This window comes from Elgaria multicarinata, chromosome 10 (assembly GCF_023053635.1).
Source record: "Elgaria multicarinata webbii isolate HBS135686 ecotype San Diego chromosome 10, rElgMul1.1.pri, whole genome shotgun sequence".
NCBI lineage: Eukaryota > Metazoa > Chordata > Lepidosauria > Squamata > Anguidae > Elgaria > Elgaria multicarinata.
Genome location: NC_086180.1, coordinates 28,285,730 through 28,308,315, shown reverse-complemented (window position 1 = coordinate 28,308,315; position 22,586 = coordinate 28,285,730). Strand labels below are relative to the sequence as shown.

Below are 22,586 nucleotides of genomic sequence, written 5' to 3'. Positions count from 1 at the left end.
CAGGATAAAATCAGCAGCAGTGCAGAAATACAAATTTAAACCTAGTCTGAATACTAGCTAGAGCTTTCATGTTTGCTTATAAGAACTTTTTCTGACTATTAATGCTTATTAATATCAATATGTTGTTTCTTTGTAGTGTTAAATGGGAGTTTTCTTGATTTATTAAATGGATTTATTTATTTTTAGCTGTTCAACCTATGGATTTTTCTAAGTTACTTTGTGTGTGCGATCGACAGAAAAACAGAGTGGAAAACTATATATAAGTAACTAAATACCATATTACGTCACTTCAAACACAATGCTTTTCAGTGGAAGCAAGGTCATTCAGTAGATCTTAATGGGTGGGAGCGATCACATGGGGAAAATGCTCCCTTCTGTTATGCTGGGCCCAGATTTGATGGGCATTCAATAGTAGCCATTTCCTTTTACTGTACTTTTTGTTGTATGCCACCTTGAGATCCCTTTTTTGGGTGGAAAGACAGCTTGTAATTTTTAATATGAATTAAATCAATAGGCAGCCAATGCACAACAGGATGCATATCTGGTGTTTCCTTTCTGCTCCCTCTCCCACCTATTCATTCCCTGTCATTCTCTCATCTTGTAAGATTTAGAGAAAAACATAGTACAGCCTACATATATAACCTGATACGAATGCACAATTTTATGTGTAACAACCCCATTTTAAACAAATACAAAATTAGGAAATTTGAGCCAGCATTTTCAATTTAATTTTACTAATGAGTTACGTTTTGTTTGTTTTAAGGGTAATATAATAGGGCATTTTGTACACCTTTCAGTCAACATTCTACATTTAAGTATTATCTTAAGGAAAGTTTTGGCAAAATTAGGCCTATCAAAGCACACATTTCTGTGTAGTTAAAAAGCTACTTATTTTTAAATTTAAATTTTAATATTTTTAAATTATTTTTTAAATAAATCACCCATGCCACTGGCTATTCCTGAACATATATTCTCTTATCCCTTCTCTTATATAGAGGAAACTGGCCTTTCAAAAAGTTATTTTGAAAGGACTTTTTCTTCTGCCACTCCCAATTTGTGGAATGGCTTGCCGGGAGAGATTCGTCAATTTAACAGTCTTCCAGAATTTAAGAAAGCCATAAAGACTGATCTCTTCCGGCAGGCCTACCCAGTTGAATTTTACGATGCCTTTTTAATTGTGTGCTGCTTTTAATGATGCACTGGTTTTAAATGTTTGAATTAGTTATATGTATTTTATGGTGTTTTTATTTGTGTTGTACCCCATCTCGATCCAGAGAGGGAGTTGGGTAACAAATAAATAAAATTATTATTATTATTATTATTATTATTATTATTATTATTGAACATGCCCTGTAATAGAGTGGTTCTCCTACAAGGGAGAGAATTTTGTACTGTTTTATGTAAAAAAAAATTTTTTTGTTGGAAACATAATGAAAAGTGTTTTAAAACAAGGAGAGATGAACCCAATTCTATTCACGTTTATTCAAAAGTGAGCCCCACTGTGTTCTATGGGCCTTACTCCAAGTTAAGCCTGCACAGAATTGCAGCCCATGTGCACCTGATGTAGCATCTCGAAATCTGATGCTGCCTTTTAGAGAACATGTGGTTAGTGCTAATCTGATCTGACCTTTACCCTAGTCATCTGAAAACAAAACTTAATCCACACCAACCACACACCCATTAGCAAGTTTAAAAGGTGAAGAAAGATGACTGAAATGGAAAAGATTATTTTAATGGAGCGGATAAGCCTGATGTCAAGTATACTCTCTGACGGGGAAACATGCCAGAAAGAGAGGGTTTTTGTTTGTTTGTGGCGGTTCACAAATTCCTGCTCTATCTACTTTGAATGGAAAAGACACTATAGTGTTGCTGCATCAAATTTACCTGAAATGCTGAGTCGACACTGAGATGATCATTTATATCCACCCACCCCACCCTTCATTAAGTGATACATTTCCTTTCCATATCATCAAAGTCCTGGAAAAAAATGCCCACTCCCATTTGGTGGAGTGACACCTCTTGAACTCGCAGCTGTGACCCTGAGAGCACATTTTCCTTTCCAGATACAGGGTTGGCTTTAAAGTTCTGCCAGACTTACTGACGAAAGGGGGAAAAAGGTAAGATTAAGTCCTCAGTACTTCCTATTGTACTCTTAACCACAACAATGATCTCCCATTTATCTTAAATGTTGTACTTTTATTTTTTTAAAATATTTATGTATTGCTTTTCAGTGGACAAAGCTTGCAAAATGGCTTAAAATAAATGGGCAACTTCCCTTTTTACACTATGTAAGAGGTAATAGAAGACGAAAATGTAAGTGCACTTGCTTTTTGCTGATTGTTCAGAATATAAATAATATGTTTCTATTGGAGTCACACAGTACTTTTTAATGTCTGCATGAAACCACTGGGAGAGAGCATCTAGGTGTATGGAGTGAGCTGTCATCAGTACGCTCATGATATCCAGCTCTAGATCACCTTTCCCTCTTGCTGCAGAGGTTCTGAAGTTATGCCTGGAGTCAGTGATATGTTGGTTGAGGGTTAACAAACTGAAATTAAATCCACACAAGGCAACCATGTTATTGGTGATGAGGCCTACTACTCCAGGGATAGGATATCAGTCTGTTGAACTCCCCTGGAAAGATCAGGTTTGTATCTTGAGGGGTACTTCTAAACTCAAATTTGCTATGGATGTCCACATGGCAGCTGGAGCCAGGAATGCTTTTGCCACATGCACCCATTTCTGACATGGTGCCCATGTCTCAACTGGACTAGTGTAACACACTCGGCCTTTGAAATCTGCGCAGAAACGTCCATTGGTGCAGAATGCTGCTGCTAAAATCATGACCATGTCAAGTGTTGGGATCTTGGGACACATTTATTGTAACAGCTGCACTGTTTCCAGTTCATTTCTGATTTTAATTCAAGGTGCTGGTTATTACGTTCAAGACATTAATCAGATTGGGATCAGGCTATTTGAAGACCCATCTGATCCCATGTGAATCTACTTGTCCTTTAAGATCAACCATCCTTTAAGACCTTTTGCACATACCAGGGCAAACGAGAAAGCCTTCTCTTTGGCAATGCCTCACATGTGGAAATCCCTAGCACAAACAGTTAGATCATTTTCCGCTTTGTGTTCGGCCAGTGTTAGAAGAACTCTTTTTAACAAGATTTTGTTTCTATTGCTGATTAAATTATTCTTTATTATTCTGGCTCTCTTGATTCTCTTTAATGCTATTTATAGTGTTGAGATGTGTTTTATCTGATTAATGGTTCTAATTTTAGATTGCCGTTTTCTTTGTTGGTGTTGCTTTTTATGTTTTTCTGGGTGTTTTGGAGCGTTTCCATTAGAGGGAGAAAATGGGACAGAAAGTTTACCACTGTGAAGGAGAATACCACTGTATAGATAGGATTGCACTGAGTGTTCAGGGATGTATATGTTCAGCCAACTGGGGCTGTGATGATGCTCACTTTGGAGCATCACTACCAGATACTGGGCTGCATCAGAGACTTTCCTCCCCTTTTAGGGATGGACATTCATCCTGAAAATCGGACAACACCTTTTGCAGCAGAGGAAATGTTTGTGAAAGCCACCCCTCAAACACTGTTTAGCTCCATTTATGTTTATTTTATTTCAATTTCAATGCTTATTTCTATCCTGCCCTTTAACTAAATGTAGGCTTCCAAGGCTGAGGCTCTGGCACACTGACTTGCCTAAGGCCACCTAGCTATTTCATGGCTGATGGGAGATTTGAATCGGGGATTTTCCATCTCACAGTCCATACTTTTAGCCATTGTACTACACTGCAGCTCTAAGTGGCATCAGCAGAGACATTAGCGGGTTTCTCAAATTCCCCCGCCTCCTTTATTGGGATGTAAATAACACCATAATACATTCCATCCCAGATTTAAACTGAGCATCAACAAAGCCAGAGATTTCCTTGTATCTCTAAATTGTATCTACTGTGGGTTCTAAGAAACCAGCACTTTAATTCCTTGTTGATAAACATACCAGAATTACCCATATATAGTAAGCTAAGCACATCCCCAAGTATAGTTCATCTAATCTACACAACAGCTGCTACAGAAGAGCATACCTATTTGCCTGCGTTCAGGGGGAAGCTGGACAGCTGTCTGATCAGCAAATCTGCAGAGAACCATGTGCTCCTAGAATGAAAAAAAGAAAAGGAAATCCAAACAAACACAAATATCACAGGCATCTTCCATTACATTTTTCCAAAATAACTGTTTAAAGTAGCAGTATCCAGGAAGCTATTTATATCTGAAGAACCCAACAATTAAGTGGAGTTTACTATTTTGCTATGAAATATTATTCTCAACAGGTTCTGGATAGCATTACATTACTTTTTTGAAACCAATGGAAGGACTGTTGGTGCAAACTGTCAGGCATGCAATCTGGCCTAACGTGGCCTGCAATGGTTCTTTCTGCTCCGTGATTCTTGCTCAGATCACCTTCTGTCTATCGTCCATGGACATGTGGGTTTGGTGGGGTGTGAATTTGTAGTAAGGCCTAATTAGGGCAACTGATGTAATTGTATCTAAGCACCTTCTCTCCACCTGTAAATTTTGCCTGGCGTCAGGGTTTTGCAGCCTCTGAAACAGGCATGGAGATGATTACTGGAGGGTTACTTGGAATGAACCCAACTACACACTATTTAGATTCCATTAACAGGCCTATGCAGTGGTGGTGAAGAATTTCTTTTCTGACTCCACTACATCCTGGAGCTGTCATCAATCAGAGCTTTTCCAAAAGTTTATTACAATCTACTCCTATTGGAAATTATCAAGAACCCTTGGAAGTAACTTGTTTGTAAGACGTTTTGAGCATAAAATCACTCATGTCCATCTCCATTGACTCTATAATTTCTGCAGATGCTTGTGGCCAAGATTTTTGGGGTGAGTTTTAATCATTGCAGCCCAATGATGATGTGGATAGCATACTTGGATACATCCAACTTACCTTTTGGCTGTTTGTCCCTTGCCTTTCAATGGTTAATGACAAATAGGGAGTGGTTGACTAGCTAGGTCCAGGAGTTTGTAAATGTTTCATTGAAAGAGCAGTTGTTTTAGCCACTTTGAAAGAGGTAGTCATATGGACCCACCCTCCTTGGACCCAAATTACATGAAAAACTGTAAGTTGATATCTCCTTCCTTGGGAAGGTGATAGAGTGCAACATGGCCGCACATTCCAGGGAGTCCTGGATGAAACAGATTTGCAGGATTTCAATAATGGTTTAGGCCAGGGTTTGGAAGAAAAACTTTGGTTGCACTGAAGTATGACCTGCTTCAGGAGAGAGACACAGAGAGTGTAACTGTATTGATCCTTCTAGATCTCTCAGTGGCTTTTGATACCATAAACCATGATAGCTTTCTGGGTAGGCTGGCTGGAATGGGGGTGGGGGTGGAGCGGAACTATGGTGGTTTATCTCCTATCTGGGTGACTTGATAGCAGAAAGTGGTGCTTGGAAACTTCCGCTATATCCCCTGGCATTTATGCTATGGGGTCCCACAGTGTCCAAATCTATCCCTCAAAATGCTTGTGACATCATTTTTTATCTCAAGATTAGATTATTGTAATGTGCTCTATGTTGGATGATCTTTGAAGACGGTTTGGAAGTTTCAGTAGGTAAAAAATACAGCTGCATGTGTGACAACTGGATAAATAAGTTACCACATATTACACCAGTATTAAAACAACTATTGGCCTTGGTGCTTATATTAAAAGAATATGCATATTTTGCCCTCTATACTCTCACAAGGTGTGTGTGTGTGTGTGTGTTCATTCCTCTGGCCCAGTCAGATAAAGGCACAGCTAGATGAGATATGACAGGTCTGTGACTGATTTCTCCCATGGGGGTAAAAACATACCGAAATAGTACCAGTACTTCCCCATCACTGATGGATAAATCGGGGAAATGGTGTGAGAGGTTAATTCCTCCCTAGTGCCATGCCCCAGTTCCAATTTGGTCCCTTTCAGCAACAAAAAGCAACATGGGAGAACCCGATTGTGTGTCATCCACATCACGTCTATTTTGATCCTAAACACTGTTATACACACATCATGCCCCTTCTGTGCTTTTTGCTGCACTTCATCTGGGTCATGCAAGCACTGCACCATGCAGTGTTGCCAAATGCACAGCCAGTGGGGAGGGGGGGGCACCACCAGGTGCAGTCCTGCTTCTCCCATATCAGATATTCTGAGGTTCCCAATGTTTTGCTACTCTGGCACAAAACCACAGCCTTGGGCGTTGCATTGTCCATCACACTCTTGCATCTGTGCCTTTTGCTTTGTACAGAAAGCCATAGAAGAAAACTCCACCTATCCTTCCTGCTGAAACACTATTAGGTCATATGATCCACTGTGAATTATGGTCTATTCTATACCACATGCAGACCCGACCTCAGAGGTGTTTATGCTTTCTACAGGCGGAAAAAGGTGCAAAAAGGAAAACTAACACCGTGACAGTGCTTTTGCTGACAGTTGCACTAGCTAGGACAGCTGCAATTTCAAGTGCCAAGTCACAGCATTCAGAACCATTTCAGAACTGTAGATCCTGACAGAGACGCCTGTAACATTAGATGGAGATAATTACGTGAGAACACAAAACACTTTCTTATGGAATTTAGGCAATATCATTTGCAAAGAACAAATCCTCCCAAATAAATAAAAATATATAGTGATGTCTATAATTCTGCAGGGGGGGAAAGAAAAAGAATAGAGATTTTAATTTTGTAAGATTTCATTAGGTTTTTGAGTTATACTGTTGGACATTATATTGATGGTTTTAACGACATAGTAACCAACCATGAAACTCTGAGTTAGACTGAATATAGATCCAATTAAATTAAGCAGGTAATGCAACCTGATGTTTTGAACTTCAACATCCATAATTCCTGATAACTGGCCATGCTGGCTGAGGCTGATAGGAGTTGTAGCCCAAAACATCTGTATGGCACCAGGTTGCCAGTTCCTGAAGTAATTATGTTGGAAATGTGTACATCTAAAACTGGAATAGCTGTTTTAATTTTATAGAGTATTTAGAAACTATGGGTAGTGTTCCTATAACCTGCAGAGATAATGCCAATTGGGTCTTTGGGATAGGTGACCTCTAGGAGGCTGTAGAGATCAACATATGTTCAGAACAGGCATGAGTTATATAGCATGGCTATGGGGCCTCTTTATGCATGTGTATGAACTGACGTGCAGCAGTTAGGATTTTTCTCTCCCCCCGCATGCCCTCCCCCCAATAACAGCACCTGTTGCAAACTGATGTTTAAGCTGAGAACTGATGTCCAGAAATATAATGAAAATTCCTGCTGTGTGCACAGTCCTCCCCATTTGTAGCCTATGCTACAAATGTATCCCAAGGGCCTCATTATGCATTACAGCAGGTCCTTTTACACACACACACACACACAGCCCCACCAGCTCTAAGAAGTGTGTAAGAGCTGGTTGTGTGCCTAGATACCCCAGCACACATCTCTGGGTCATAATCTATAATATTACTCTAACACATGACATGACAACCCAGTTAAAACAAAGCATACCAAAAAAAATAAAAAAATCCAGCACAGCTTTCAAGGGGGATTTTAGGTAGAGTAATGGCAGGTGAAGCAAAGGTTAAGCATCTCATTGTGGTCCCCTTGCTTCTCCACTAAAAAAATTTAAAGCTCCTTTTAAAAAGGGCACTGTTCTCCATTAAATGTGCATGTATTTTAATATTTAGTTAGCTCCAAATCTAAATTATTGATGCAAGCCATTTCTCACTAGAAAATAATAGCAGCTGCAAATAGATACGCTGGAATTTCACTATGAGATGCCACAGCTGCCATTTTGAATGAAACATTGTGTGATTTAAAATGGCTAGTTTCCATAACAACACTTTTGGTTCTACCTGACATAAGGGGGCCTTGAATCTCACAGCGAAAGGAAATACAAAATTTAGATGAACTATGGAGTCAGTGACACAGTGTCTAGCCAACTTTTCCAACTTTGGCAACATATCAGTAACTGAAAAGATATCAATCCAATATGCAAAGATGCACATTACAGTCTAGAAAACCATAGATATACAGATATGGACATGGACACCATCTGGTACAGATCCACATAAAATGCTACAAGTGACTTGGACTGATTTTAGAGTGCCTTCCTGCTGCACGTTTCCTTTTTTAAAAAATCGATGGATGCAAACTTATAAAAACAATATGCTTGTTAGAACCCATTGAACTTCAAATAACGCACATGTGCTTATCTTTGATATTTGCTATCTTCGGTTTAAACTGCTACTTTATTTTATCTCTGTGAAAAATGAATTTACAAAAAAATCATGGAAAAGTTGGAAAAGTACTGAAATAGAAAATGTATCGTTGCAGCAATAATTTTCCAATGAAGTCTTTGATAGGAAAATGTTAAAAATACATAATAATAGTGATTATTTTATTTTTCAAATTTATACACTATATTTATACAATATATTTTTCTGGCTTTATAGGGCCTGGAAGTAAAATAATGCTTTCAACAAGCCAGAATGAAGACACAATGTAGCTCTTTGCATACTCTCAAAAAGCCAACATGGGGATTGAAATGTGTGTGCCTATGTATCAACTGATGGAAACAATCTGCCCATGCAAAGAAATAAGAGCACAAAGTGGTTTCTTCCATTGAAATGAATGGAGCACCCCTTCGGCGTTGATGAGCATCATCTATGTTCCTAGAACAGTTTGAGGTGAACTATTATGAGAAATTACGGAAATTCTTTTTTTTTTCCTATAACAATGTTGCCATGCTTACTTGTGGCTAAAGGAATTCATATTCTATAGAGAGAATTAATATAACATTAGCATGTTTTAGTTACATTTTATTGAAATGTGGTTTTAGTTTAGAGGCTGTTAAACGATATCAGCCTTCTCCAACCTGTAATGTTGGCGGGAAATGATAGTGGTTGTAGTCCAACACATCTGGTTGGGGTAGGCTGAACTATGCAATAGTGAATTCACTAAGAAATCGCATCTGAAATATAACTGAAAAAAATCTAAGCCATTTCAAGCTATCAGTGTCCAATCTGAATCAGGAGATCAAAAAATTAAATAAACCGGGGGGGGGGGGGGAACAGAGCCAGGTGAAACCAAACTACTGTAAAAATAGGAAACTGATCCAACAGTGTACATACTTATGTCTGGCATAGAACTCCCATTCTGTTAGATCAGATTGTCTCCAGGCCCATTGTGGGAAGGACCAGGAAGAAATTCTAGAAAGGCCCATCAGCACTTTCACAGCTATTCCTCTATTTCTACTTGATGGGTGAATGTAGCTCTTTTATAGTGAAACCACTAAGTTCATTTTATTGTATTATCTTTTAAATTATTAATGGTTGTTTCACATTTTTTTTATGATCTTGTGAACCACCTTTAGGAATTCTTGAATCCGAAAAATGGGATATAAATTAATTTTATATTAATTTATAGCCCATTACAGAATATTTTATACTACCTTTACTACAAAATCTTTTCCCTACATCTAAGAAGAATGGACACAAGGCATACAATAGTCAAGCTTAACTATTCTGATGTGTTTTTAACCCCATTGTTAAAAGAGGTTGTTGATTCCACATGAACCATACTGGGGGGGGGGGGACAGAAAAGGGTAGAGAAAGAAATTCTAAACCACAGCTCAACCTTTTACATACCTTATAGGATAGCACTTCCTTGAACTGATGACTGAAATAGAAAAAAAAATGATTCAATAATGACCATGATAAACATTTTAAAAACAGATGCAGTCTTTAAAACATTTGGCTGAGTTCAAAAGAAATACTTGAGTGTGTTTTCATCTGGAAGTTGAACAAAATTTATAAGCAGCAATGGGCTGGTTTGCACAACACGACAGCCCACTGTGGCTTAATTTACCTGTGGAAGTTGTTGCTTTGTACTGGGTGCCCATGGGCATCATTTTTTGTATATCATATGAACCCAGGAGACAGGGGTTCTTTCAGGGTTAGACAACCCTTATGGCTTGTTTACCCTGCAGGTAGATTAACACATGGTGCGCTGTTGTGTCATGCAAATCAGGTCACTATGACCCAGTTCACGCATAACGACCAACTATGGGTTAAACAACACTTGCTCCCACTTTATTCACAACAATCCATGGTTTAACAAACTGTGACCTAGGCCACTGAGACAGAGGTTTGCACTTTAAACTATAAGAGTTCTTCAAGATAAAAAGATTCTTTCCTGCTCTAGTGTTGTTCCCTAGTAAAGAACAAAATTCCGAAGTTCAGCAGTTCCAAAGTCAAAGGACTATTTTTAAAGCCAGATTGGCTGTAAGAAAAGGAATAATTAAATATAATTAAACTACTTAAACTCTGTCTCTGAAGTACTGCTTGACTTCCATTACTATGTTCTGTGGTCCTTTCACAGGCACAATCCTACACACACTTAGTAGGGAGTAAGCCTCACTGAACACAGGGGGACTTACTTCTGATTAAACAAACATATCATTGCACTGCAGAAGTCCGTTATTTTTTAGATCAAATACTTTAGTTAGGGTGCAGTCCTACGTGTTACACCCTAATTAGACGTAAGCCGACGAACCTGGGGGCTTCTGTGGATCTTATGCCCTGCTGGGCTACTGCAAGTAGGACAGCTGTGAGAGGTGATTTTTGTCCCTCCGTGTTCCTACTGTTGCATTTTTACTCTAGACAGCCTCTGAGCCCATGTGAAAGAGGTTCACTGGTAGAGGCTGGAGAGACCATAGAATGCTTTGTATCCTGGCCTTTCCTGTCCCCTTCCTTTCCATCACCTCTCCACCCACTGACATATCAACTTTCACAACTCTCAGAGGTCATTTCTGCAAGCTCAGAAAGCAGCACGGTTCTTTCTATGACAGCTGTGAGAGGATGGGGCGGGGAGGTTCTCCTTCTAAGGACACAGCAGCATGTACAGCCTTAGAGTGGGGATGGCAAAGAATCTATGGTCTTTGGGAGGGTCTAACAGAACCACAGGGTCTCGCTCTTAAAAGCATTACATGAGGAATTAAGCCTATAAAGAAAACAGCAATGCAGATTTGAATTGTTTTCCAGTGGGGCAAGCATGCTGAAGGCTCTTTTCTTTCAAGTTCAAATTTATCATACGTCTGTTATATACTCTTTACAATTGCTATTAATTGATATTTCAGAAAGAGCAAAGATGCATCCAAAACTATTTCTACAAGCATCTTTAAAGCTAGAATTAGCTAAAAGTCACAGGTCTAGATGACATTCTCCCTTGATCACTGTGCCAAAGTGGGATGTATTAACCACTCATCTATGGGATTGCATATTTCCCTTACAAAGGAACAGGCAGCTAACCTCTATTATTTTTTTGCTTCTGAACATCCCATGCTGGGGTAGGGTCTGTAGTGAGTTGGCTTCCAGCATTTTAATACATTTATTTTTAACAAGTTGTTAAAAAATGTATTTTTTTGTCCTGTAGGACAAATATAGGCACTGCCCTGCAGACCTCTGCATGTTTACTCAAAAGTAAGTCCTACAGTATTCAATGGGGCTTAATCCCTACTATGTATAGGATTTGACTCAAGATTTTATATTAAATGCTATACATTTTAAACCAGTTCCCACTACACACACTCACGCACATTGATTTCAACAAGCATCTGACCTTTGTGGAAATACGAACTTGGCTGTGTTCTGAATGAAACCGTAACAGCAAGGAGAGATAACAAATGCTGCACGAACTTTGTTACAACGTTCAATCACCATATCTGTTGCCACTCCACAAGCATGCAATGCTACCTGCAAAAGTTATTGTTGAGTTATTGAAATGTAAAAGAAAGAGTGCCATCAACTGCAACATCAGCCTCTCCTTCGCCACATATTAGAGTGCCGGCTATTTTCATTGCTCATTCTAAGATAAAAGGGGGGTAAAGGTATGCTAGCTCAAAAAATATATCCACATTTGGCAGTAGGTATAAAATATAATACTAATCCAATTGAAGTAGTGCAATAGCATTATAAAGTTAAAATCTGGCGCGGCATATTAAAGTATCAACAAAACATTTTGGACAGTTTAGATCACCATATAGGGTCAAATGACATTTCTTTCCCACATAAGAACCCAAACTGTAGAGCTCAGATATTAATCAAACAATGAATTAAAATGATTCAGAAAGGTTCATGAGTAAAGGGTTTTTGTTTTTGTTTTTACTTTTCTGGTATTTTATTCCAAAAGTATTTCATTTATACTGCTCCAAAGTGAATCATGGCTGATTATGTCGAACATGGGGATAGACAAAACTTGACAGCATTCTGGCACAGTTCGTATAACAAAGTGAAATGCTTGCTGCCAGGTTTATTCTCAGTCACCTGAAATGACAGCCTCAAACATAGATATTTCTATAAGTATGATAACTACATAGTGCTTAAAAGAATGTTTGGGTTTGGTTGATCAACTTAAGATACCGTGTCAAAAAAAAAAGTATTGCTGAGAGTCTAGACTGTACTGCACTGCCAGGTTACAGACTAGAGTACAACTAATTGCAACTATTAGCAAACATTTAAAATAATATATCATCAACAACAATATTCATGGCACGTATATAATGACACAATATAATTTGAATGTCTCACGGAATTTCTTCAATAATTCTTGTAACTTTTTCCCAACCCTCTTCAAATTCACACATGTGAAGCTGTTTGGTTGATATGTAACAACTTTTTTTTTTCATCATCTGCTAATAAGTATAACTAATCAAATTTACAAATATTTTCTCTCTAATTCTGTGATTAGTTCCGTCATCCTCTGTCTCACCTTTGCTTTTCATTCCAGTCTTTAGGCCACTTACATCTCTGCCCTAACTATACTGTTGTTGCATTTTCTAATAGTCTGCAATCTTACAACTTACTTGGGAGTAAGTCCCATTGGGTTTACTTGAGTACACATGTATGTGTTCATGCTATTAGTTCAGTGGATAGTTAACACAACCCAGCCCTTAAGTTGCAATTTCTCCTCCCCTCCTCATCCTCCCTTACCTCTCAACTGCAAATTCTTTCAGTCCTTACCCCAAAGACTTAACCATAGTTAAGGATTATGTCAGTCCCGCCATTCACCATGGTCAATAGTGAATAGGATTTGATTTTATCTAGGAGCTGAAAGTAACCCAGTTAACATCAAGTCCAGTTAGTATTATCCACGAATAACTGTAGTGCTGACAGAACCCTTAACCATAGTTAAAGCTGCTGGGGGAAGGTCAGGGAAGTTATGTTCAAAAGGAGAAGAGGTAGAGGAAGGAAACATGTAATCTCATATACCAATCTCAATTCCTTAAATATTTTAAGGACCAAGCTGTCTTATTTCTGCACAAGCTCTTCCTTGCTCTCTATCAACTGAATTTGTATCAAACGTTCCTGCCACCATAGTAGCTACAAATAATTTCTAGCAATAATTTCATACTTCATAATTTTTCATATGGAATAATGGAATAATTATTGGAAAACTAGATTTCAGGGGGCTAATTAAGCTGTGGTTTTAAACACAGTGGGCAATATCCAATACTGCTGCTGCTGAGCTTCTGCTAGTTCCCCTGAGTCCGCAGGACCCACTGCGAACATAACAAGGAACTAGTATTTCTTAAATTAACCCTGGAAATGAGCAAAACCACTGATTTCTGGTATCAGAACTGTGTACTTTCCATTCCACTAGTGATATGCCATGCTAGTATATGGGCTCCTGAACACTATTCCAACAGCCAACTTGAATAATGCATTGTTACTATTAACTTGCAAAAACCACCTGCCTCTTTGCCATGTAACCATTTCAGCTGTTTTGTAAACTTGTATGTACTTTTGACCTCACTGCAAAGTTGATTATTTTGTATATTAATCATGACAGTGGGGAGTCTACAAAGTAATAGTTCCAAAAGATAACTTTTGCTTTTCTATTAAAATGAGTTTATACAGTATCAAAAATAACAGGGCTTTATAGAAAAATAATTGTCATTTTTTACATATTAAACACTGTTTGAAGAAAATATTTCCATTTAAAAACATAAGCAAGGCCTAAGGTTATAATTTCCAAATCACTTACCCCAATATTAAAAGTTCCTTTAAAATTGTCCATATTTGCTTGGATGAACCATATGTTGTTTAATCCTAGTTCACTGCTTCTCTCTTTAGCACGTATTAGTGACAATTCTTTATTTTCAACCAATATTATCTACATTTCACAAAAGCAGTAGTTAATTATGGTCAACTTTTGATAAAAAATTTTTTTTCACATAATGTTGAGGCATTTGGCAGAAATAAATGCATGTTGTGTTCCTAAACAGAAATGTATCAATCTAGACATTAATAAATTTAAATGCTGCCTGACCTGATCCCTAGGTCAAACAGATAATGCAGCATTTTGTGCATGTTAACCAGACAAAGATCTGTTGACTTTGCTGCCTCCCTAGAGAAAGATTATGCTAACATTACAGAATGGGGCTACTCTTACAACTTTCAAAATACAATGCAAGGCACTGCTGGTGGCCCTACATTCTTCAGTGTCCCATATATGTCCTCAAAAACCAACCACTTTGTGATGTATCACAGGGGCTTGTAGCCTGATGCCGATACAATATATCTATAAATGCTGCTGCCCCATTGTAAAGAGGGAGAGTCTAGTTCCCAGGGTCAGTGATGAGATGGCTCATAGTTCCCAGGGATGAGGGATTTTCTTGTGGCAGTTGTCAGACCCTGGTATCCCATCTTGTGTGCAACAGCTCCTGTGCAGCAGAACATAGGACTGTGGTGTTAGTCATACTGTATATGCCCACCATATGCAGTATGACTACAATTATCAAAGACGTTTGCTAATTATCACACATGGTACCTCTCACATCAAATTTCCACAACCACACTTTCGGCAATTGGGCCTGGTTTATATAATTTTGCAGAACTGTGCCTGCTGCACTGCAGTCCTCAAAGGAATTTCATTTTCAAACATTTGGAACAGAGCCAACTTTTTCAGGTTCACTTGTAGGCTTGAGCATGATTGACTCAAATTTCCCAGAGAAAATCTCCCTGAGACTTAATACGGAGACGTGTTGCTCTTCAGAGAAGCAGAAAATGTCTGCTATTATTGTTTATGAGCCAGTAACTACACCAGGGTGTTTTTTCAAATAAAGCCTCTACATTCAAGGAGAACCGGAAGCACAGAATTTGCTGATCTGGACTTGTGATTATGAGACTTCCAATTAAGTAAAACAAAACAAAAAATTGAACTGTGAAAGATAGGATTTCTCTGTTACTGAGCCATGTAAAGGAGTAATGCAGTTTGTGTAAGATGTTCACCAGGAAGCAAAACTATCCAAATTTCACCAGGAAGCAAAACTACCCCTGAGCCCCTGCCAAAGGAAGTGAGGCAGGTGGCTACTAGGAGGAGGGCTTTCTCTACTGTGGCACCCCAGCTGTGGAACGAGCTCCCCAGAGAGGTTCGCCTGGCACCTACACTGTACTCTTTCCGTCACCAGCCGAAGACCTTTTATTTTCTCAGTAATTTAACACCTAATTTAACTTAAATTTAAATCTTGTTTTAATTCTGTATTTTAACCTATATAAATTTTTGCTATGTGGTTTTATCCTGGTTATGCTTTTTATATTGTATGTTGTATTTGTGTTTTTAGATTGTTGGGGTTTTTTTTTATGCTCTTCATGGTTTTAATTTTTGTGAACCACCCAGAGAGCTTCGGTTATTGGGTGGTATAAAAATGTAATAAATAAATAATTCGAGATTAGTTCATGAATGGTTTTGTATTGGGTTTAAGATAGAGGGCACTCCAGCAAATCTCCTAGAGTTAAACCCTGATATGTTTTTTATTATAAATAGTGCGATTAAAATTTGTCTAGCTTTTTGACATCTTAAGTATATAGTCACTCGATAAGTTTGGATGATCATATCTTGTCTTCTAAAACTGGGATATGCATTGCCTTTCACTTCAAACCTTAAAGCTCCTGGGTTGTTCTGAAGTTGGTTTCCTAGTTCCAATCAAATAGGAAGGTATGGTAAATTAGAGAAATCCCAGTTTAATCACGGCTTACTGGAGGTGTTCTCAATGTGGAACCCTCAGGCACTTGTATTTTTAAAATATATTTTCCCCATTTTTTTAATATACATACATGGATTTGTATGAAATGCATACAACTTTCTAGCAATTATACATGGGCTGGGGACGAAATATCCAAATAAGTATCCATTTGAAAGTGTTGGAACATCCTCAATCCATTGCATTATAGGAGGTGAGTGTTTATCCTTTCAATGTTGTAATATTAATTGTTTAGCTGTCAAAAGCCAGCTGACTATTTGTTAATTTCCATAAGGCAGGTAAATAATTTAAAAGAGCCGGTACATCAGTGAATAAGAACATAAGAAGAGCCATGCTAGACCAAACCAAGGGTCCATCTAGTCTGTTCACACAGTGGCCAACCAGCTGTCGACCAGGAACCCACAAACAGAACACAGGTGCAACAGCACTCTACTGACCATGTTCCCCAGCAACTGGTGTATATAGGCTTATGGCCTTTTTATACTTTTTCCAGCTCTGGATTGTGGCAGGACAATTTTTTGTGTGTGTAATAATCTCCCTGCAAAAAGAAGTATTTACTGGACATTGACAAAACATATGTTTAAAAGACGCATTAGCTGTATTGCACTGCCAGCAATTAGCTGAATGAGGCAACTCCTTATTAAAGAGACATTGCAATGTCCAATAGAAACAAAGCAAAAGTTTTTGCTGAATAAGACGCAGCCTAAGATCCACCGACTTGAAAGGCAGATGCCCAAGTGGCGACCCACTGATTAGGCATTTTGTGGTGGTGCCCACAGCAGTATCTCAACTCCCCAAATGTGCCCACAGGTCTAAAAAGGTTGGGGAGCCCTGGCTTACAGTGAAGCAAGGAGCAAAGGGGCTGCACGTGTGGGCAAAATGCTCATGTGTATCTTGGCTTAATAAGATGAGATACGATCTTCTGAACATGGCTTCTGTATGGATATCCGTTTCCCCCACAGTGTAATGGTTTTTGTAATTTACCTATAGTAAAAACCCCTGTCAAATTTGGTTTAGTTCTTGAATGAGTGGAAAGATAAAGGACCCTTAATAAAACCCACAAGCCCCACCTCTCAGCTGTGTTTACCAGTTTGGGCCTCTCTCAGTGGTACTAATAAGCCATACATCGTACTTGTAGGAGCCTACTTAACTGCACTGAAATGGGAGAATTACATCTATGTTCTCATGAGTGTTTGCCGGGGATCCTTACAAAACATCGCAGACGATCTTTTTATGTAAAATGTTCCAGAATGTCAACCTGAGAGTTTAAAAAGTCAATATGTGGATGTCAATATTCTATCATTTAAAAAATAAAAGTTATCTTCAGCCTTACTTATTTTGGGGAGTGATACTATTTTATTGTTGGGAATGAGAAATAGTACTTCATCTTACTCAGAAAAACATAACCGGGTTGTTGTAAAATATGCCAGGAGTTCCCTAAATCAAACAGTTTTCATTTAATTAGACATTTGACTTTCTGGGATATAAAAATTTGCATTTGCATGTTAATTACACCTTACCTTGCATGACGATAGTAAGTGAGCAAGAACAATTCCAACATGGCCCTGTTCAAACCAAAGAAAAGACAGAGATAATTCTTAATTCCACATAGCTGATCCATTTCACAATATTTTCCAACAAAATATTGACAGAGATTTTAAAAACAGACCAAGGGCTCATCTATACCAAGCAGGATATTCCACTATGAAAGCAGTATATAAAAGGCAGGAGCCACACTACTGCTTTATAGCGGTATTGAAGTGCACTGCAGGATCTACACTACTGCTTTATAGTGGTACTGAAGTGCACTGACAACTGTTGGGGCCCATTGACACATCTACACCAAGCAGGATATAACACTATGAAAGCCGTATGAAAGCGGTATGTGGTATGTGTCAATGGTCCCCAACAGTTGTCAGTGTACTTCAATACCATTATAAAGCAGTAGTGTGGCTCCTGCCTTTTATATACAGATTTCATAGTGGAATATCCTGTTTGGTGTAGATGAGCCCCAAATGTCAGTGTTTGCCTGCATCTTGGTCATGCACTGCTGGACTTATAGAGAAGGAAAGCAACTGAGGGTACACTGTATTAAAGGAAAAAATACATTACCCCTCCACTGCAGAAGTCTACAATTACATCTCCAGGTTTAGCCAGCTTTGTCACCAAAGCCACCAAATTGTTGAGCTGTTGTTGTTTCCTCAAAGCACGATCACTGGACATCTTTCCTAAAGATGACAACATTGTGAAATGATGTATTGTGAGAATGGTTTCACAAATTTTCCTTTTAAATGTAATTATTTTGATTTATAACTTGTCAGATTCCAAATACTTCACAGGGTAAATGATTTTACATGATACAAAGAAACGAAAAAGAGAAGGATCCTGTTCCAGATGGGCTTATGATATATGGTGTTGAAAACAACTTCAGAGAGAAACAGAGGGGAAACTAAGTGAAAAGTAGAATTTTATAGCACAGTTGCATCTTCAAGCCTCACAATTTATACCCTTATAATTACATTGATATAGGACATTGAGAACACCTGGAAATATTAAGGAGCGACAGAATCAATAATAATAACAACAACAACAACAACAACATATTTATTTGTTACCCACCTCTCCCTCTGGATCGAGACGGAGTACAACACAATTAAAAACAACATAAAATACATAAAACTAATTCAAACATTTAAAACCTGTACATCATTAAAAGCAGCACACCATTAAAAAAAAGGCATCTTAAAATTCAGCTGGGTAGGCCTGCTGGAAGAGATTAGTCTTTATGGCTTTCTTAAATTTTGGAAGACTGTTAAGTTGACGAATCTCTCCCGGTAAGCCATTCCACAAATTGGGAGCGGCAGAAGAAAAGGTCCTCTGGGTAGCAGTTGTCAGCCTTGTTTTTGTTGGCTGGAGTAAATTCTTCCCAGAGGACCTGAGTGTGCGGGGCGGATTGTATGGGAGAAGCCGATCCTGCAGATAGCCTGGACCCAAACCATGTAGGGCTTTAATTATTCCAATACAACATGGGGTTGTGGTGGACAGCTCGATGAAAGCACACTTTTTCACAGTGTGCTGTGAAAAAGCACACTGGCTGCTTTTTCACAGCAGCCAGTGTGAGGCTGCTGTGAAAAAGGCAAACTCCATGATAGGCATAATTAGGAAAGGAACTGGGAATAAAACTGCCAATATTAAACTGTCCTTATAAAAACCTATGGTGCGACCACACTTAGAATACAGTGTACAGTTCGGGTCACTGCACCTAAAAGAATAAATAAAAAGGTGTAGTAGAGTTGGGAAAAGTGCAGAAAAAAGCAACTGAAATGATCAAGGAGCAGGATCATCTCTCCTATGAACACCCTATATGCACAACACTGTGGAACAAAACCCTAGTAAATGGCTTGGATCCAGAGACACATTCGCCTGGTTCAGACAACACGCTAAACCATGCTGCTTAACCATAAAATGGTTAAGGGAATTTTGTGGTTAAGCAGCATGGTTTAGTGTGTTGTCTGAACCAGGCCATGGACAGAGTCCCATTTGCGTAAGAGGGCTGCTTGCTCTTTTCTTGCTGAAGTCCTTTCTGCCCCCTTAAAAGCTGCTCCAGAGATTTGGAAGACGCTCTGGCGTAGCAGTGAATTTGACATGGGCCTGTAGCTGGAAGCAGAAATCTGTGGATATCTGTGACCCCACCTGAATGAGCCAAATTTACTTCCATTTGTGCAAGAAGTTCTTTGTATTCCACCATTATTCTCAGAATGAAGAAAGTAAAAGCTATCATAACAAGCTGATTAAGTAAGTACAGTATGCAAATGTTTGCGCGCTAGGCAATAAAAAAATTACCCAGGTATTTTAATCTGTGCAAATCTTAGCTTGCCTTTAAGGATTTTATCAGTTGTTTTGTTACAATTACTTCTGTTTAAATTGCATTAATCTTATGTTGAATGCTGTGTTGAAATCCAAATTTGATGAAGGGCAATATATACCTATAATTATAACAACTATAACAACAACAACATGTATTGATACTAAAATGTATAGTATATTATTAGCTAAATGAAATAGGTTTTGGCTAGAAATTTTCTTTTAGCAAGTCAGACTTCATAAATGGCACAGATGAGTAGAATAGTATATGAGCTTGCCAATCATTCTGACAAAGGCAGCAATAACTTTTTAAAGGTCAGTCTTTATTAAATTTTTCTCATTTATCTATCCATGTTGTATGTATCGCACAGACATTTGAAACTGCCTGACACTGACTTGGACCACTAAGTCCACCTAGTCCAGATAGTCCAACCTGGTGCCCTCCAAATGTTTTGAACTACAACTTCCATCAGCCTCAGCATAGCAAGTGGTCAGGGCTGATGGGAGTTACAGCCTAAAAAATCTGGAGGGCACCAAATTGGTCGAAGGCTGATGTAGTCTACTATTGTGTACTGAATCTGTCAGTAGTTCTCCAGAATATCTCCAGAATATTCTCCTACTACCTAAAATTCTTTTAACTGGAGATGCCAGGAATTGAAATTGAGATGTTCTTCATGCAAAGCATGTGTTTAAATCTAAACTATGGCTCCTCTCCACTGAAGCTGAAGCTCCTATCCACTGAAGCTGATAGCATCTCCAATGCCCTACTGAACAAGAATAGTTTTCACAATATGTCCCCAGCAGAGGCAGAATGGATTACTTTGGGTTCTACCAAGCTCTCCATTTTGATTTTTTTTTTAAATGAAAGATCCATTTTGATGCTAAGGCATGCCTCTTATGTGCTATTTGTTTTTAAACTGCACCCTCTTTTTTGAGGAAGCTAACGGTGACATATACATTCTAAAAACATCTTAAAACAATAAAATAAAAATCTAATAATATGCAATTTGAATCAGCTAAAATCAATGGAAACAGTAGTAGTAAACAATAACTGTCCTACTGAGTAACCTCAGTGGTTTTTCTCCACTGCACAACTAGCAATCTGAAAAGCTAATCTTTATACCATGTTTGGTGGTATTCAGCAAGTGGCTATAACTTGTTGCAAAACACAGTCCTCATTTAAAGTTTAGGTATTTGTTGAAATGCAGCATTCTCCTCCACAAACTTAGAGCAATTTAGAGAATGACCATAAAGAGGAGTTGTAATTTATAACATGGGAATAAAAACCAGACACACAGTTTTAAGGAATAATTTGTGCACCAAGATAAACATTTTTCTTCCTCTGTAATTACTTCTGGTCCATACACATTAACTTGACATGTAGGAATAACAACAAATGCCTTTGAGTTAGCAATGTCATTGTGGCTGTAAACTATGCCATAGCTGGCTTTCTTCTTCAAAAATATATATGTAAACAGCCTACAACATATAGGACCCGTTCAGATGATACTTCAGGCTCTGTGGTTAGTGAAACTGTGGTTCTCTGGAATTAGCACTAACCATAAGCACTAACCATAACCATTAACACACAACACATTAAGCCATGGTTACAGCCACTAACCCTGCTGCAGATGGTCCGACTGGGGTTAGAATTGACCAGGGTTTAGCAAACTGCATTGCACACAACACCTTAAACCCTGCTGCTTAACCAAAAGCCTTAACCAGCAGGGTTTAAGGTGTCTTCTGAACAGGCCCATAGACAGATTTCTCTTTTAATTTGAGCAAGATCAGAAATGAAGTCTTAAAACCATGCAAATCAGCAACTGTTATCTCATTGCTTCCATGCAAATAACACCTTCATTTTTAGAATTCTAGACAACTATTTGCACTGATGTTTTAAAACTCACCACAGAGGTAATTTCAGCTGTGAAAGGTGACAGTGGCCAATAGGTTCCAGCCATAAACCACGGTGTTACTGTTTTCATTTGATATGGCTGGGGTACGGCCAGATGGTAAACAACCAGCTGTCTGCATTGTTATTTTCATCCATGATGAATACATTAGTACTGCAGCTATCATGTCACAAATGGTTGCCTGAATATACCTTTACGAAGTGAGATGCTTGGGAAATGTAATCACCAAGTTCTGAAAGGGCCTGTCCCTTCTGGCAACTGCTCCTAGACAGAGATGTAAAATTTCCAGAAATTTTGAAGCCCTGGAAAAAAACTGTTTTCCCCCCAGTTTTTTTCGGGGGGAAACAGAATTTTGTGGAAAATTTCAAATAATGCAATATTAGCACTTTTACAGATTGAAAGTCACTTTGTTACTTTAGGAACATAAAATATAATGATGTCCAAGTTGGTCTGGCATAAATTATTACATTTGGTATATTAAAAGTACAGTGTATGCAAACAATTATTACAAATTGAATTTACTTTTTTACTTCTTTTGGTAACAAATGGAGCTACAAGCTCCTGAGCTGTTAGGAACACCTGAACTGTAAGGAACCTCTTTGATTTTGCCAGTTTATGAGCAGGCAAAAAACAATTAAAAAACAACAACAGAAGAAACCATCAACATCAGTAACAAAGAAAATTATTTATGTCCACAGTGTC

The 22,586-nt window shown here is 38.4% G+C and overlaps 1 protein-coding gene across 3 annotated transcripts in view; it reads right to left on the bottom strand.

Moving 5' to 3' along the window:
• Positions 1-22,586, bottom strand: part of GSTCD (glutathione S-transferase C-terminal domain containing) — a 60,930-nt gene that overhangs the window by 2,657 nt on the left and 35,687 nt on the right. For all 3 annotated transcript variants that reach the window (XM_063135651.1, XM_063135650.1, XM_063135652.1), the window contains 6 exons: positions 18,220-18,335; positions 17,628-17,672; positions 14,109-14,237; positions 11,685-11,818; positions 9,713-9,743; positions 4,100-4,169 (listed from right to left, as the gene is read on the bottom strand). In XM_063135651.1, coding sequence (XP_062991721.1) covers positions 4,100-4,169; positions 9,713-9,743; positions 11,685-11,818; positions 14,109-14,237; positions 17,628-17,672; positions 18,220-18,335 — 525 coding nt within the window. The remainder of the gene's footprint in view (positions 1-4,099; positions 4,170-9,712; positions 9,744-11,684; positions 11,819-14,108; positions 14,238-17,627; positions 17,673-18,219; positions 18,336-22,586) is intronic.